We start from the raw sequence: 19,755 nt of genomic DNA on the forward strand, positions 1-19,755 counted from the left end.
GCGTCCGCCAAGACTTCTGTCTGCCCGACTGTGGGGTATAATGGAGCGTTTTTGATGAAGCCTTTACTGAAGATACTGTAGCGCTTGATTCGATGTTTTAAATGTGTGTCGTGTCCGTCCATTTGGACGCATCAAAAGTAAGCAATTCGCTGTTCTGAAACCAAATGGAAAGCTGAACCATGGCAGCAAAAGAAGACCTATATGCCAAAGTCGCTCCACGGATGCAGCGGCAGAACCGGCCAGGAACTGTCAAACATGGAAATAGTCTGGATGTATTGCTGTCAATGGGCTTCCCAAAAACCAGGGCGTAAGTACCAGAGTTGCATCTCTCCCAGATCTCGAGCACCACGCAGCTGCAATCACAGCTGTAAACGTTAAGAACGCAAACACATGCAATAAGAGCGCTACAAAATACCTTAGGAAATACAGAAACATGGTAGATATATACAATTTGTAGTGCAAGTTGCATTTGTAATGGCGTCGGTCTGGTTGTGTTATTGATTAATATGACGAAGTGGGAAATAGGCTCGATCGGTTCTAAAGTTGTTTTCCTGTTGCCTCATTAAGCAGTTCACTTTGAAACTCGTCATACGTGGTCTGGGCTGCATCTGCCCAGACGGGACATGTTCCTCGAGCGGGTGAGGTTGGCACCGCTGGGAGGTCAGATCACCGCTGTCCGTCCTATTGGCGTTGTGTCAGCGCATCCATAACTGTCTGACGAATGTTCTTTTTTTCATGGCATCTTGGCGCTTGAACATGTATGTATAGCCTTGAACATAGGCTATATGTTTGAAATCTAAAGTTTCCGATTCCATGAATGACTCTTCAGTTCCTGTCCCAAAAGAACAGTTATTAAAACAGTTATAATCCGAAATAAATGTAATTCAGTTCTTTTTCCCCCCACAGACTTTAAATTACTTTTCACAAACCTTTTTTAAAAAAAAAAAAAAAAAGTATACTAACTGTTTACTATATAATTTCTAAACAAACAAAACTTAACATATTTATTGGTAGCCCTTTATAATAACGTAACAATAATTAATTTAGCCAATTAAAATTAACTAAAAATGAGCAATTCATTTGTTACTTATTCATCTTTGTTAACGTTAGTTAATAAAAATAAAGCTGTTCATTGTCAGTTCATGTTAGCTCAGAACCACTAAATGTGGCCAACACAACTTTTGATAATAATTAGTGCTGTCAAATCGATTAATCACGATTAATCGCATCTAACATAAAAAATTTGGTTTACAAAATGTGTGTGTATATATATATATATATATATATATATATATATATATATATATATATGTATGTGTGTATATATATATATATGTATATATGTATGTATATATGTATATATATATATATATATATGTATATATATATGTGTGTATATATATATATGTATATATATATGTATATATATATATGTGTGTATATATATATATATATATATATGTATGTGTGTATATATATATATATGTATATATGTATGTATATATGTATATATATATATATATATATATATATGTATATATGTATGTATATATGTATATGTGTGTGTCTGTGTAACAAAAACTTTTATGTTAGATGCAATTAATCGATTTGACAGCACTAATAAAGGTTGAAATTAACATTTAAAGTAGCCTAGTAGTTCACTTTCAAATGAAAATTAGCCCATGATTTACTCACCCTCAGGCCATCCTAGGTGTATATGACTTTCTTCTCTCAGACGAATACAATCGGATTAAAAAATATTTTGGCTCTTACAAGTTTTTTAATGGCAGTGGATTGCAACCAACAGATTGAAGCTCAAAAACGTGCATTCATCCATCATAAACTAACTTCACGCGGCTCCGGGGGTTTAATAAAGGCCTTCTGAAGCAAAACGATGAGTTTGTGTAAGAAAAATATTAATTATTTAAAACTTTATAAAGCAAATTAACTAGCTTCCAGACAAACAATGTATCCAAATTTATCAAATTTATCCACTTTGAAGAGCGTTTTCAAAAAGCTTTGTTTTCATTAAAAAAATGCTGTCTCAGTGTGGACGGAAGGCCTTGACAAGAGAATTTGAAACATTTGGCTAGTACATAGTATGTGTTTATTGTACATGGAGTGGGTTGCCCCCTCAAATGTGCCACCCTTACATGCATCACATGACCAGCCTTGTCATGCAATTCATAGAGTTATCATTACTAATAATAACAATAAAATTTTGTTTACTTTTATATCACTTTGAGCAATTGCTCAAGAATGAGCCACCTAAACGCTTACTGAATGAACCTTTAAAAAGTGTAAATGAATCAAATGAATTCAGTAACCATTCTGACTGATACATACGTTTCCTACTGAGTCATTTTTTTCGGAAATTGGACCTCACTCGTTGTGCTGTGATGTTCATGTTGATTCATAGTGCCGTTGAATAGTAATGCAAGAAACACTTTCAGAGACAGGGCTTTTTCAGTATGTCATTGGCGTAAGAATGTAATAAAAAAAAAAAAGGAATTCTGATTGAGATTCAATTCAGATCTTTACAAAAAAAGTGACGTCATACACCATACTGCTTTTTGATGCAGCGAGTTTCTTGATTTAGATGAAGTTGCCCAATCTGAACATCTGTCCTTTCCATCATTGTTCTACTCTGAGGAGGACGGTTGGAGTAAGGTATCTCCAACCAACCATGAAGGCTGCATTAGGTTGCTGTCAGTGAAGAGCTAGATTCTCATTCATCAAAATTACAGTTAATCTCTGCTTCTTTTAGCCACACACATTCTCAATCCTGTTCTCTCTCTGTCGCTCACTCGTGTCTTTACTTTTCGCTTGGGCTTAATCCTGCAGTTTTTTTTATAATCTGTTTGGAATCCTCCTTGCCTCTGCGTGTTATTACGGTTTGTGACTAGATTGGGATATACAGGCCAAATGATTCCTTTCGTGTTTAATCCAGGGAGAGCAAACAAAGGTGAATGGAGCAAGATGTCTTTATTGAATGTTGTGGATGAATTTGATCCAGTCTTGGCTTTGATGCAGATCAAGGCTTTGTGCCTGTGTGGAAAACGACACTGATCTTGTTCATGAATGTACGCAGTCGGTGGATTAAGCTGGTCATCGTCCTTGAGGCCTTGACAAGAGAATTTGAAACATTTGACCAAATATTTGTCATTTGCTGACATCGGAAGTAGTGGTATGCTAGATTTCTAACCTTCTATGGTTAGTCTGTCTGCTTCTGACAACATTTAAAAGTTTGCTTAAGTGTTAGAGATCAAGTAGTATGCATATGGGTGGTTGGCATAACATGCTTTTAATAACTTTAATGCGATTAGTGCCATATATGGATTAAATGATAGTGATCAGTCTTGTTTTTATGTTGGTAAAATAAATTACACCATAGATTGTGTTTGGATACATGGGAAACAATTGACCATGTCCTCAAGTGGAGAAAGAGAAAGTAAATAAATTTAAACCATTCATTGCCAAAGTAGCGTATTTGGCTTGAACTGATGTTTTCATATGCCAGTATGGGTAGATATAATTGTGACATGTTTGTATTTGATTTTTAAAAAAAAAAATTATGTGTAGGTCTACAGAGCTGTAATTTTGCAACACAATATACAAATATTACTTGAATCAAGCACTGCATTTATACTCGTTCTTCTCCCTTACATATGCATTGACCGAACAATGTAATTATTGTTTTTGCATACCGTGTTTGTAATAAATTGTCTTATTTTGACATGTCCTCTGGGGTAATACAGAGTCATTTGGTGTGACATTCAAATTAATGATCCAGTTTTTGACAGTAAAAATTTGTTAAGATTTTAATGCGATTAGGAAATGATTTCACCATCAATGAAAAAGTTTTTAAAGCTCAGTTAAAAAAACAAAACAATACATTACATGTTATGTTTATGTCAGTAATTGTCCTTTTTAAATTTTTATACATCAGCTGCCATACCATGTGAGGGTTTATCTTTGAAGAATAGGACAAAATTAGGTTGTAATATAAAAATACATTTTATTTAACTATGAATATGATGTTCATGACTTATTATAGTTTTCTTTCCTGCCTCTCACTTTTCATACTTGATTGTCAACCCACATGTAATTGAAACTCACATACTCGAGAAATACCAGTTAGTATTAACGGTAACACTTTACAATAGAGTGTAGCCTATTAACTACAATGAGCAATACATCTGTTACAGTATTTATTAATCTTTGTTAATGTTAGTTAATAAAAATCCAGCTGTTCATGTTAGTTCACAGTGCATTAACTAATGTTAACAAATACAATGTATTTGCATAATGTATTAGTAAATGTTGAAAATAAAATTAACTAAGATTAATACATGCTGTAGTTCTTGTTCATTCTTAGTTCATGTAAACTAAAGTAGTTAACTAATGAAACCTTATTGTAAAGTGTTAGTGTATTAACACTGGTAATGTACTTAAAGGAACACTCTACCGTTTTTTGAAATAGGGCTTATTCACCTTCTTTCCTACATTTAGATAGGTGGGCAAATGCATTTTTGTCTCAGTGCAGGCATTGTTTTAGTTTGACTGGGTCGGCTCTTAGCTTAGCATAATGAATGGAATCCTTTGTTGCCAGCTAGCATGTCCTGAGTAAAAGTGATAAAAAAAAATTAAAAAAAACCCCACCTAATTACTTCTTGTGGCCTGCGTATTCACAACGAGTACAAATAGCGAAGCAGATTAACACTAGGCGATTTCCTAGGCAGATATTGACTTGGGACTATATTAGGGGGAAGCACAGGCGAAACACTGCTACTTGGGCGCAGAGATATCACGCAACACATGAAATCCTCACGTCCTCAGGCTGTTGAGCGATCGCAACCTCCTCCTCCTGTCGTTCTATTTCCAAAGCACGCAGCTCCTCTTCTGAAAACTCTGGTTCATAGAGGTATGGTTCTGGATCTTGACTGTCTGAGAAGTCACCCTTTTCGTCTCTCACAAAATCCGCCATGTTCATCGCCATTCATGTACTGTAGGAAAAATAGCCAGCTACTATTCACGCCGGTATGTTGGCGGAAGTCGTGGGATTTCATGAGTTGCGTGATATCTCTGCGCCCAAGTAGCAGTGCTTCGCCTAAGCAGCAGTGCTTCGCCTGTGCTTCCCCCTAATATAGTCCCAAGTCAGTATCTGCCTAGGAAATCGCCTAGTGTTAATCTGCATCGCTATTTGTACTCGTTGTGAATACGCAGGCCACAAGAAGTAATTAGGTGTTTTTTTGTTTTGTTTTTTGATCACTTTTACTCAGGACATGCTAGCTGGCAACAAAGGATTCCATTCATTAAGCCAAGCTAAAATCGCGCCGACCCTGTCAAACTAAAACAACGCATGCACTGAGACAAAAATGCATTTGCCCACCTATCTAAATGTAGGAAAGAAGGTGAATAAGCCCTATTTCAAAAAACGGTGGAGTGTTCCTTTAAGCTAGTGATCGAATGGTTGCTGAGTTTGTCTCTGAACAGAACTCAGACACGTATTAGTCAACAGGAACTGCTTATTTAGGTTAGGCTCAATATATAACCTATTACAACAGTTTCAGCACTGAAGGGTCTTTAAAGGATATAATGAAAAGTCAGATATTTGACATTTGCATGAGACTTCCCCTGTTCTGATACGTAATAGCCTAAACATGGCTACACATGCCAGGAGTCTCCATCAATCTTGCTGGACACAAGTAGCCCAAATGGAATTGTCATTGAGATAAAAGCAGGAGACTCTGTTTTCAGTGAGGAGATAAGTGAAATAGCTGTTTAATTAGAAGATTTTTGTAGAAAAGTTTTTTTCAGTGGCTGTTACATTCCATTTGTTAAATTTGTTTAATCTAAATAAGTTTAGTTTTTGTTTTTCCATCATGTTTAATCTGAGATTTAGACATTATTTTGTATTTTACATAATATGAATCTGCCATACTGCAAGTATGTTTTTTGAAGTTAACTACTTTAAGGGCCTTTGGTTAAGCATTGTTTGGCAAGCACTAGCTGTTTGTTTCAATATCTGTTCTGAGCAAGAGTTTCTTAGTGACCTGGTTTATGTGAAATTAAGTCATGTGTATTATACACCAATATGTTAAACCACATCAACAAAATAAGATATCTTACTTATCTATCAACCATTTTATAGCAGTTAGAGAAGTAATATTTACACACACACACACACACACACACACACACACACACACACACACACACACACACACACACACACACACACACACACACACACACACACACACACACACATATATATATATATATATATACACTAGAGGTGTAACGATACCCTCATATGGTAAAAGGTTAACAAAAATGTACTATAGATTAAAATGCTAAATTTGGTATTACATTATGGGTTGATCAATAGGCTTGAAATTGGTGCTGGTAACCCAATGCACAGGACAATGGTGACACCAGAATAAAAAATATTCATGATTCTGAAGCAGAATATACAGAATTATTTTAGATTAACATAAGACATTTGGCATTATCAGAACCCATAAATATTCCCCCATTGCATTATTATAAATGGTATGCAACATTATATATAGTAGTTTAATGTAGTACTGACACTAAAACTCTTACCTCACACAGAAATTTTATTTTGGATGAATTATACACAATACAAATTGGCACTATCCATGACATATTGTTGCATTTTTGTATTGCGATATATTGTTACACCCCTAATATATACATATACAAATATAGCATTTTTTATTTTGACAAAATAGTATTGAATCTTAATATTTATAGATTATTGGTCATAACAATAAAATAATTATCAGTTTAGGTATTGGTTAGAATCTTAAAGGTATAGTTCACCCAAAAATTATAATTCTGTCATCATTTGTTCATCATTTGTTGAATTTCTTTCTTCTGCTGAACACAAAAGAAGATATTTTGAAGAATGTCTGTAACCAAACAGTTGATGGACCCCACTGACTTACATAGTATAGTAAGTCAATGGAGTCCATCACCTGTTTGATTACCCATGCATATTCTTTAATATCTTATAATTAAATAACATAATTTTCATTTTTGGGTGAACCATCCCTTTAATATTTGTGTATATGTTAAATATTATTTATAACTTTTCTTTGTTAAAATGTTAAAACATTGTACAGTTTTCTTTTTGTTTTCAAAAAAGCTTACATTTTCAGCGATCTCAAACATTTGGAGCCCACTGTATTTTTTGCCCCTTAAACCCAGTTTAAATTCTGTGAAGTCAGAAATACAATTTTTTCTGTGTAACGGCATCCAGATTTGTATCTCGCCTGTAGTGGTCAAAACCACTTTAGTGTCTGTCGACTCAACTGTGTTATAACCAGATGTGTACAAGTTTTGAAACTTTGCTCTTTTTTTGGAGGTTTCCGTGTGTGTGTGTGTGTGTGTGTGTGTGTGTGTGTGTGTGTGTGTGTGTGTGTGTGTGTGTGTGTGTGTGTGTGTGTGTGTGTGTGTGTGTGTGTGTGTGTGTGTGTGTGTGTTAAGGTCAGTATGAGTGGGAAGCTTTCATACATTGGGTGGAAACACTGATGTTTCTGTGTCCCAGCTGCTTAGGGACTCTTTCCAGTTTCGCCCGATGATGCAGGAGTTGCACACATTTTCCGCTAGAGAAAGGCAAGAGGAGAATACTCATGCAATGAGTTTTAAAAGGAGAGTGTGAGTCTGTCTTGACCGTGGAAACACTCAGTTCAAAGAACACAGCATAGGCTTTCATAAATGGTGGTATTAAATATTGGTGATACTGACGATAAAGAAAATCATGTTTAAAATTCAGGGAGGTCTTTGTTTACTCACCTTTGTTATTCCGAACACGTATGAATCTGACCAAAATTGCATCCAAACTTTGAGTCTGGGAGTTGAACTCAAGAACCAAATGAGTCCAATTCTTGAATTATGCTTTACATTTCCAATCTCCAGTGTTTCAAATTAGCGTATTTTACAAGCTGATAATTTTATGTTAAATCTATGAAAATGTTTTTTTAAAAGCTCACTTTACAGTGTCGCAATGACCATCTTTTGTCAAATTGTCAGTGCCTCACCTGTGAAAGCTGAATGAGTGCGTATACGACATGAAGCTGCCCAAAGTTAGCTACACTGAAAACAAATGGGCGTTCATATACAGCTCCCGATCGGGATGAAGTTTGTCCTCAAATCATTTAAGAGCGCACATATACCTTTTATGGGGAGTATTTTAACTTACCGGTAAGTGCTGCAAGCCATACTCATTTTCTCTTGACAGTCTTTGGCATAAAATGCTAGGCATGCGGCGCCGTATACGGACATTCTTTTACTTTCCAGGAATTTCTTCACATTATTGCTGTTGTTGTGGCAGCCAGCAACAGCACAGCATAACTCTGCGTTCGTTCATTTACATTTTTAGTAACGTTCAAAAAGTTTCTGTTTAATTAATTCGTTTACGCAGGAAAAAGTTGGATACATTTAAAGAGTTTGGATTGTTTGTGTGTGTGTGAGAAACATGCACTCATATGCTTTGTAAGGATGAAAGACAAACTGTTTATGTGTTCTGGGTTCAGCCATGTGTTGGTGTGCACATTTTGGTACATGAGTCATATTTTCTGGTTCATCACCTGTAGGGTGTGTAGATTTTGTATATGGTCTCATTTTAGCATTCTGTTGCGTTGGAGCTCCTAATGAATATAACCTTTTCAGCCACTCTACAAAGTTGCCTATTCTTCTTTATAATAGTAGGGTACATGATAATATTTGGCCATTCTCAGATATTCAGTAATAGCCTATGACTCAAAGACTCTTAAAGACAACAAAGCCTCTGCTTTGTGTGAGTGGAGTCATCACATGATGAGCTTCTCTCAGAGGAAATATGGGAAGTAGGAAGGCCATGACAGTGCAGTATCTAGAGGCTTGCCTTGAGCTCTACAAAAACCAGTCAACCCTTTACTGTCCCACAAAATAATTGCAAACAATTGTACAGTTGGATATCAAAAAAAAAAAAAAAGTCTTATAATGTAATGTTTAGCTCATTTCAGCTTTAAAAAAAAGAATGAATGCCTTGAAGTCTGTTCAGCATTGATGCAAAGTATTCATGTCTTCTAAAATTGAATGAAGATGTTTGTAATTGCACAACTTTTTAAATGAAATTAAATTAGCACTCAACCATAGAATGGAAAAATCACTTTCTTTTATGCATTTCCTCTCTAGAGGTGAGATTAAATGAAGAGCAAATGGAAACTTTTTCTCAAGTCATTGTGCGTATCAGACTTGCGTTTACATTTAACGATTTAATATACGCTTCTTGCTTGTTTCAAAAGCAACTTACAAATGAGGAACATCACAGCTAAGCTAGAACACACACACACACACCCACACACACACACAGAGAGACAGACACACACACACACACACACACACAGAGAGACAGACACTGATTTCAAACATTGATAATATTAAGAAATATTTCTTGAGCACCACATCAGCATATTAGATTGATTTCTGAAGAATCATTTGACACTGAAGACTGGAGTAATGGCTGCTGAAAATTCATAAATATTTACAGTAGATTATATATTTTTTCTATTTTAATATTAAATAAATGCAGCCTTGGTGTGAGTATAAGAGATTTCCTTCGAAAACATCTTATCGACCCCAAATAATTAAATGGTAGTGTACATATATCTGTTTTCTCTGTTTACTTCTTAAGTTTTTTTTTTTTTTTTTGGAGAAACGTCTGAGACAAATTGTTGCTTAAAAGAATCAGAACTCCATTAAGTCTCATGAGTTATAAAAGAACAACCACTGAGAAATAGTATTTTTCCTGGTGAAATTGTCTTCTACTGTGTGTTTTTCTCAGTCTCTCACCTTTTTACCTGAGCATGAAAACGCATGAAATCACAGCTCCAGAGCTCTCTTCCCTGAGCACAGAGGTTTTCAGGGTTACTGAGTTCACTTAGTAACTCTGTTATTGATTTAGTTAAATGGACCTCCTTTTAACTGTAATGGAGCTTTTAAAATTCATTTAAATTTAAGTAACTTCATTATTTTAAATTCACATATGTCTTTGAAATTAAAATTTCATGTTTATGAACAGTACTCCTACGCTTGCAGACTCATTGTAAACTCACAGTGCAAAGTCTGTCCGCTAAGAGGAAGTGCCCCATTTCAGGAAGTGGTTTGTGACCTTTAGAGAGCGCCGTGGCTGCTGGGACATAAAGGAACCCATATGTGCTGAGACAGAGACGTGGGGGTGGAAAGACACATGCACGCTCAAAACTTCAGATATAGTGAGGTACATCATGCATATGTGCATAATCTGAAATACCGTGGCAAGAGTTCACAGAAACTGAATCAAGAGCGAGTGGCACATGCAAATACATAAATGAGCCTTCTTTGTAGTCAGTAAATATGAGCCCAAGCGTACACTGAGCTGTGTGTGAAGTCAGGTGAGCGTTCTGAAAGAGAACAAACAGACACAAATGCATCTCTGTATTGCTTTGAAATTCTGTCCTCACATTTATTCTGCAATTAAAATGAATTTCCATAATGTGAAGTTAAATAGGCATTTACATTTATGCTAACTGTAGTTTCTATCAAAATACCACAGTTACTAAATTGCTACAGATATTATGGTAACACTTTGCAATACCAAATAACTATAATATCAACAGTGAGTAATACGTTTGTTACAGGATTTATTAACCTTTGTTAACGTTAATTAAAAAACCTGTTAGTTCATGTTATCAAGTCCATCAAATCATATATAATTACAAATACAATTTTAATAATGTATTAGTAAATGTTGAAATCTGCATTAACTGAGATTAATAGAGGCTTTATTTTTCATTGTTAGTTCATGTTAACAAATGGAACCTTATTGTAAAATGTTACCAATATATTTTGGATGCCCCATGACGGAGAGGCTTTCACAATCTTTCTGTTGTTTATCTTCTTTTTTGACTTCTTATGTGACCGTAACTGGTATTTTGGTGGAAACTATGGGAGCTGATAGTCAACTGGTGTCGTCTAATGGCGTGATAGGGCATTTGTTTAGAAATGCATGAATAGAAGGGTTTACATTCTTACCGTTCTCTGATGTTTCTTTTCTAATGTCTCCTCTGGCTATGAATAAACTAATGCTGAATAAATCATAGAGCAGAAATGAATAAATCATAATGAATAATCTAAAATGTTTGGGACAAAATGTACTGTAGCTTTTAAAGCTTTCTGTGCTTCTCTCTGTATCATATGTCACACTTACAGACAACAACGTGGCTTTACGTTCAAAATTGATCATGGTCAACAAAGTTTCCCTGCTTTGCCTTACAGTCTTCATCCTAAATACACAAATTCCTTAATAGTGTAATCAAATAATGCAAGACGTTATCTTTTTTCAGAATCTTTCTCTTAAGAACATCACATCTTTTAAAAGCAGCTAAAGAAAGACCGCTTCCGCAAGCACTTATTGGCTTCACACTTCACACACACTCGCACACACGCACATACACACTTTAAAAAAAAAAAATTTCTTCTCTTCTCTTGCTTGATTCTTAATCTAGTTGTCTAATAAACCTGGCATTGTACAACAATTGTTGGCTCTTTGATGAATGCTTTGCTATTCTTCTGTAAGTCGCTTTGGACAAAAGCAGCTGCTAAATGCATAAATGTAAATGTTCTCAGATGGTGAAATAGGAAGCCACATGATGAATATGTTCATCACAAATGGTCTGTCCATAAATCATGGCCAATAATCTACATAGACGGTGCACACATGAGAACAAAGACAAAACACCATCACTGTTACACACGACAATAAAATAATGCATTAAATATTAACAAACTAACCGGAAATGCAAAACACCATGCATTACTGATAACAAAAATAAAAATAAACAAAACTATTTTAATGAAATATAATCATATGTGATGTATAATCCTGGGACTTCTAAGAATATCCTTTTACTTTTTCCCCTTTAATGTATATGGTAATTTATAGCTTTTATTCATAAAAAATGTACATTAAAATAACATATAATGCAATGTTAAACTCTTTATAGTTTTTCACTGTATATGTTAAGGTAACTTACAGTTAACCAATTAACACATTTTCACTGTAGCATTTAAATGTTTTTTATATTTTTTTTCTGTAAAAGTTACATCTTTTTCAGTATAATGCATGGTTTTTGTATTGTACCCCTTACAATAAAGTACTGTGTAAGTTCTATGGTAGAGTCAGTGATGGTATCAAATGGGAATATCATGATACTTTGATATATTTTATGTCATTGAATGAAAGTACCACAGTATTTGCTTTGTACGTCATAGAATACCATTGCGTTACCACAGTCCATTTAGCCATCTATTTGTCAATGTTCAGTGTGTTGGTACACTTCCTTCACACAACACACAAGAACTTAAAAAAAACAAAAAAAAAACAATTCTTTGCATTTAGCATTACATCTCTTCTGGTAAAAACCCTTTCCTGATTATATTTGAACCAAACTGAACACTGAATCTGAGAACATGAGACGCTACAGAATCAAGCTCAAAGTTTCCGGATGATGAGCAGTAATGGAAGATATAGCAGCAGTGTGATTCAGATTATGCCTTTGGAATCTAGACCTTCATACGTCTCTTTCTGTCTATTGTGACATTTCTAAATGGCAGAAATTGTTGTTAATTGTTCAGTCACAATGAATCATGTTTTAGTCATGCACGCATGTTCAAACCCATGGTCACACCTCAACACCGCAGACACAATCTTTATCTCAAAGAGTGTTTAGTTCAACTACAGTTTTATAGGCTTAAATGAATTGTATTTGCTTGCTTTTACAGCAATTCACAGATATAAGAAGCTGTTTTCAGTTCTCAGTTTTTCAGTTCAGCTCTCTTTAATATTGCTTGTTCCATGAATAAGTTCAATTTTTTTCCCCCTCTCTCTTTAATGCCCTGCTGGTCCTTCCCGTCTCCATCTAGATAAATAGTGTCATCATCTGCCCGGTCTCATGCACCCTAACCAAGCGAGAACACACTCACAAAAGCTGCGAGTGTCTTCCCTGTAGTTTTAACATAATAAGCTGTTAACTATGCGGGTAGAGAACACGAGATGAGCGTGAAAAGATCTTCACGGCCAGCCAGTCCTGTTACTTACAGAGGGAGAAGGGCTTATTGTCAGAGGATAACAATTGTGCATGAGGATATGTGCACTGAGAGAGAGAGCAGAACAATCAGAGACATCACACACTGTATTTGTTATTCTTTCCTCTCATTTTCTCTGTATGGGATGGAGGAGCAATAAAAAGAATGGAAGAGAAAGATAGATGTGATGGTAAGATCCAAAATTAACACCGTTTAAGCACCAAAATAGGTTGCTCGCCAGTTAGCAGGTTATTATGAACTCCAATACATGGTTTAAATCGAAATGATAACTGACTCTCACTGATGTATGTGTGATGTGTGCAAGTTTTTCCTCAGTGGAAAATTTGCAATTGAATAATAGGTTTTTGTTCTCCAAAAACACTAAATAAAAAAATGCAACTTCTGCTTTGTTTGACAAACTGTATTTGAACTGTCGAATGTAGAAAATGTTGACATTACTTGAAATTAAATAAAGTCAGTTTTTAGGCCATTTAGTATGAGGCTTCTGAGCATGCTCAGTTTGATCACTGATATTGATCAAAGCATTGATGTTTTAGTTTTACATCACATTTTTGATTATATCTTATTGTAAAAGCTGTTTCAAGTCACACGTGATTAGTGCTTTCTTCTGTGAAGTTTCTGACATTTCAGTGAGTATATATTTTGGTGTATAGAAGTAACTCTGAAACAAGTTAGACAAGCTAGGAAAGTTATTTATCACTATTATGCAATGTTAATACTCAGCTTAATTTAAAATGCTAACTCTAATCAAGTTGATACCACATTTTTTCCCCATATACTCAAACAAATCCTAGTGTTTGAGTTTTCTCTACTTCTGACTTTATTTGCAGTGGATTGTTTACATGTGGATTGTTCCTCAACAAAAAAAACATGCTTAGCAACACATACAAAACTGGTTTGTGTAATAAAATTGTGGGTGAAAAGTGTGCAGGAACTGAATCGGGCTTCGTCGCCTGATGAAATCCCCTCATTATTAATATCATTGAGTCTTCATGAGCTATATCTGCACCGAGGACACCCTTTTAGGACACCCTTTTATATCTCTATATGTGCGTTTGTGTGTGTGAATGTGTGGGTGGGTGTTGCGCTGTGTTGTACTGAATGGGGAATACATGCTAACTTACTCCTCTGTAAACAGGAAGTGACTATTTCCCCATAGAGTTTGGAGATTCGGCCAAAGCAGCAAGAGTGATGGCTTAGACACTATTCTCTATGCATATGTTACACATTTGTACTCCACCTCTCAAGAAAATGTTACAAGGGCTGATTAATAACAGGCAGAAAGAAAAAGAAAAAGAAAATTGTGTTTTTGTTTTTTTTGTACATGAATAGTCACCCACACACAAAAGCACACCCAGTCAAATGTACTCCCTGGACCTCTTCATCCCTCTTAAATGCTGCACAGGAAATACAGGTTATAAATAAATCATTGAGTTCCTGCCTGGAGCACTGACCAGAGGGGAAGGGAGGAAGAGATGGCCTGTAACACAATACACACACACACACACACACACACACACACATATAGGCTGATGGATAATCGTGAGTGTGAGTGATCCCGGATGCACAATGATTTTCAGTTCTGATTTCAAATGTGCATTTTTAGCATATGGTCTGTATAGGAGCTGGTACATGTGTGTGGCCTCACTTTAGTTTCTTGTGTGTGGCATCGCTTGTTTTTGTGTGTATTTGTGGATGTGATGGAAGTTTGAGCATGTGGGTGGAGTGTTAGGTTGGGGTGTGATGAAGTCTTGAACGTGCTACCGTGGAGTTTCTTCAAATGCTTCTTAATAACCTGTGTAAATCTCTTTGATTAATGCAGGTTTATATGTGATTAGTATAGTCTTAAACTTCAGGCCAACCTTGAGCGGTTTAGGAATATGTTTGTTGTTGTTCTTTTACATATTAACTTAATAACAAACCAGATGGTTGATAGTTTACTTGTGGCGCTTTTGCAGTTGGATGGGGATTTTACTGCTACAATCAACACCTTGTATATTGACACCAACCTTTGTACTCATATTTTGTACAACAGACCTTTTGTATCAACTGTAAAGCAAGTTCCTGGGAACCTTTTTTTTAAATTGTTTTATTTTCATTCATGGCAGAATAGCTCACCACAAAATTTGTGTATGCGAGACTGCACAGGCATCTGAACTTGATCATGCATGTATGAAAGTCTGAATATGTGTCTCACCATGTTTCAGTGTCATTAACCATGCCATATGGTGATTGTGTCGTTTGTGTGTGTGTGTGTGTGTGTGTGTGTGTGTTTTATGCTCACTTTGAACATAGTTTTGCACTACATACAGTACATGCTTGCATTTCTTCATATGTGTTTAGCTTGTGAGTGTATAAATGCATACATCTTGCATGTTTATGCATTTGTAGACATATGGCTGTGCATCATGGGCTTCCCCATCCCAGCATGCATTGTGGCTTTGGGCCCTGAGGGTTAGTTGGCATGATGACCATTTTCTCTAGGAAGTCAACTAAATATAGAGTAATTGAGCGCTATGCATATATAGGCTGCGAACTGGATTACCACACAAAAATGCACACACTATTGACTTTTACAGTAATCTTCAAATATAACTAGTATAACAAATACTAACCCTAACCCTAACCCAAATAAATAAATACAAAAATAAACAAAACAAATCAACAAGTATATTTATGTGTGTGTGTGTGTGTGTGTGTGTGTGTAAAACATGTTTAAATGTGACAGTAATGACAGTTATATTATTAAAAAAGTTTTCTATTTCAAATAAATATTTTTTTCTTACTACTATTAATCAAATAAAGCTTTCATCAACGTTTTTAACACTGGTAATAATGAGAAATGTTTCTCGAGGAGCAAATCAGCATATTAGAATGATTTCTGAAGTATCATGTGACACTGAAGTAATGGCTGCTGAAAATTCATCTCAGGAATAAATTATATTTTAAAATATATTAAAATATAAAGTTATTTTAAATTGTAAATTTTATCACAATATAACTTTTTTTAGTTTTACTCTATTCTTACTTTTTTGCTGATAGGAGAGGATGTATTATAAATCACCTTGGTGCATCTGCAATGAACATAAATATTAGTTTTGTTTGCTTATAATGCACTGATAAATTGTCAGATATGCATCGTGGAGCGCCGATTACCAGAGGCTTCCTGTACTTTGAAAAATGTGCATAATCTGCATAATTTCCCTCGCCTCTGACGTGCGACTCTGTTCTGGTGTCTTGTCGTTTTTTCTCGCGAGGTGTAAGGGAAGCACGTACACTTGTAGTGAAATGTTGCTGTGGTTCATTCGTATTGTTTCATTAATCTGTTACTGAACAACTTTTTGTGATCCATCCTCCTGAGTTGGTGGAAATTAAATGTCTATGGTAGGAGGAGATTAAATGTATCTCAGAGTACTGGTATTTTCACTGATTGCTCTTTGTTGACCAGCAGAATGTCCCTTTATGTTGTCTTGTAGTCATTTTGGTGTGTTTTTTTCTGCTTTCTTCAAACCTGAAGCAGCATTTTCAGTTTTACTGTGAGGTTTCAAACCTATCCACGGTGCACAACACCCCATTTCCCCTGAGAGTTAGTCAGAGTGTGTGATTTTTAGAGCTTTTATAAAAAGACACTAATTAAATTTAGAACATAATTTAATCGGCTCTGGAAAAAAGCCTTTGAGATGTCAGCTGACACATGAGGAAATGACATAGTGAGTTTAGCGTGACCTTAGATTGGATTATATGTCGTTTTACAGTATAAATGCGAGCAGAGGAAATAATATCATCCTACACATGAGAAGATTATGTGCAATTATCCCTACCAAGTAATGTACTTCCACTAACTGTGAACGTGTGGGTCTGTGACCCTAAATTATTGTACCATTGGTGTCAGATTGCTTTTAATTACACCTTTTAGTTCTGTATGATAAAAAGCGAGAACTAGAGAGAAGAGGAGGCTATGGCGAGTGTTTTATGAACTGAGAGAGATAGCACACATTTTCTTTTTTATCACAGTTCTTCAAACCACAGACCAAGTGATATCAATTTCCACTATGATCTTTATAAAGCAAGATGCTATAGCTAAATGAGTCAGACTTAGTGAGCATTTGTGAGATGTTCAATGAATTGATAAATTCAGGGGGTTGCTCTTTACTCAGAACCTTTTTAAGAACATATACCATTCATTGGTGTCGGTAAGAAACCCTCTGACTAATTATTAAATAAATGAATAAGAAAGAAAAAAAGTAAATTACTTCTATTATGTGAGAAGAAAGAGACCACAAGAAACATTAGTACATCCTGTACAGTTTTGTGGTCTTCTTTATGCAAAAAAAATTTGACCAATCAGAATGAACTAATCTATGGAACTGCATATTAAATATTGCTTTATAAATCTTTTTATATATTATAGTGTGTGGGACTGAATGGTATGGCCTTATTTTTTATGTACTATATACCAGTAAGAGCAAAGTGTATGTAGTGTGGTGGGGTCTAAAACCACAGTGCTCATATTGGACATTTTGCATAAAGATAGTCACATGATAAATGCAACACATTTGCTTATTTTATTGGTGACCTAGAAATAGTGCAGAATCTTACATTTTGTGAGTAGACTTTTGTGCCTCAATGAATGTGTTTGAGGTGGGTTTTTTTTGTTTTTTTTTCAATGAATGTGTTTGAGGTGGCTTTGACTCACATGTCCCTCTTTAAACTAATCCGGATAAGTAAACCTCCTTGATATTCATAAATGCCAGTAAACAAATGATTATCCATCTTTCCCAGTGTTGTTCTGAGGGACAGGGGGTGGTCTAGACTAGAGAATTATTATGGAGTTTGTTTAGCCTGTGTTTGATTTAATGTGTGATATATGTTTCAGATACATAGATAGGAACAATAGAGGAAGATCTCCGTAATATCAAATTTAGATCTCTGAGAGAACTCCGACAGCGCTAATGTACTGATAAACATCCTCCGGAAAGAAGGCCATTGATTTTGTGACCAGTACAGCAATTGAGCTCTCTCTCTCTCTCTCTCTCTCTCTCTCTCTGGCTCTGTCCTTTCTGTTACAGGCTAAAAGCTCTGGTTTCGACTGGGGGCAGAAATGTACAAGCAGCCTGTGATTGGTGAGTGTTCACACCCACACGCATGCATCGTCCGTGACCCATGTCGGATTTGACAGTCGTTCATGTCAGTTGAACCGTTCTGATCCACAGGCAATCTTTGAGCTTTGAAATTATAATATGTTGCATTTTAACATGCACCCAGACACACACACACACACACACACACACACACACACATGTCTGGTGCACTATCTTTGTGAGGACTCTCCATAGACGTAATGGTTTTTATACTGTACAAACTGTATATTCTATCCCCTTACACTGCCCCTATCCCTAAACCTACCCATCACAGGAGACATTCTGCATTTTTACATTTTCAAAAAAACTAATTCTGTATGATTTATAAGCTTTTGTACCCATGGGGACCTCAATTTAGGTCCCCACGGTGACACGAGTCCCCATGAGTCTGTGTGCATTCAGGTTTAAGTCCCCACCGGTGTAGAAAAACATGTCCACACACACACACACACACACACACACACACACACACTGAAAAGAAACATTACACTATCAGATGTTCACATGTATGAACCCAGCTTCATGTGCACTTCAATGCACTATAATGGTTCACTGCTGCCCTCTGCTGGCAGGGAGTCAGAAATATTTGACCGTTGATATGTTCTATCTTTAAAAATGAAATTAAGCCAGTCATGTCCTTACTTTCCATCTCAATCAAAAAGTGAAATTACTGCTCACTTATTCATAATGTCTTTGCAAAGTATATCCAACATGGCATGAATGTCTGTATTCTACAGGTTGTTTTCCCATGTGGATGACCCGTTCCTGGACGATCCTTTACCCAGGGAGTATGTGCTGTACCTGAAACCCAGCGGTCCCCTCCTCAACCAGCTCTCCAACTTCTGGCAGCAGAGTCGCATCATATGTGGAAAGAACAAAGCCCACAACATCTTCCCTCACATAACCCTCTGTCAGTTCTTCATGGTCAGAGAACTTCATCAACATTTCCAACCATATGAGTCTTTTACTTAATACCTCTTTTTAAATGCATGTTTAGCAGTGGTTTTCTTTTTTGTCACATTAAACTTAGAAACTATAAAATAATGTTTTAAAATTACATAATAGAGAGTTACATCACATTCCAGACCATTATTTTTTCATATTTCAAGATATTTTGTGAAAAAAAGAAAAGAAAATTATTATAAAAAGTACCATTTAAAGTGGTCCAATATTCAGACTACACTTTGAAGTGATACAACAGGTTTGTGTGACAGACCCAAATTCAAGTCATTGTTTATTGGTAATCTTCCCCACCATGTTTTTTTTGTTTTGTTTTTTTACAGAAGTCTTTTATGCTCATCAAGGCTGCATTTATTTGATCAAAAATACAGAAAAAGAGTAATATTGTGAAATATTATTACAATATAAATAACTGTTTTCTATCTATAATATATTTTAAAATGTCAGCAGCCATCACTCCATTCTTCAGTGACATCATCCTTCAGAAATCATC

The 19,755-nt window shown here is 35.6% G+C and overlaps 1 protein-coding gene across 1 annotated transcript in view; it reads left to right on the forward strand.

Moving 5' to 3' along the window:
• The first annotated feature begins 36 nt into the window (after nt 1–36).
• The window catches only part of ubash3ba (ubiquitin associated and SH3 domain containing Ba), a 27,857-nt gene continuing 8,138 nt past the window's right edge, over nt 37–19,755 (forward strand). Inside the window, exons 1-3 of the mRNA XM_084115510.1 lie at nt 37–307; nt 18,231–18,284; nt 19,040–19,271. Coding sequence (XP_083971636.1) covers nt 180–307; nt 18,231–18,284; nt 19,040–19,271 — 414 coding nt within the window. The 5' untranslated portion in view covers nt 37–179. The remainder of the gene's footprint in view (nt 308–18,230; nt 18,285–19,039; nt 19,272–19,755) is intronic.

The sequence above is a fragment of the Abramis brama genome (genome assembly GCF_963993115.1).
Source record: "Abramis brama genome assembly, chromosome: 5".
In the NCBI taxonomy this organism is placed as follows: domain Eukaryota; kingdom Metazoa; phylum Chordata; class Actinopteri; order Cypriniformes; family Leuciscidae; genus Abramis; species Abramis brama.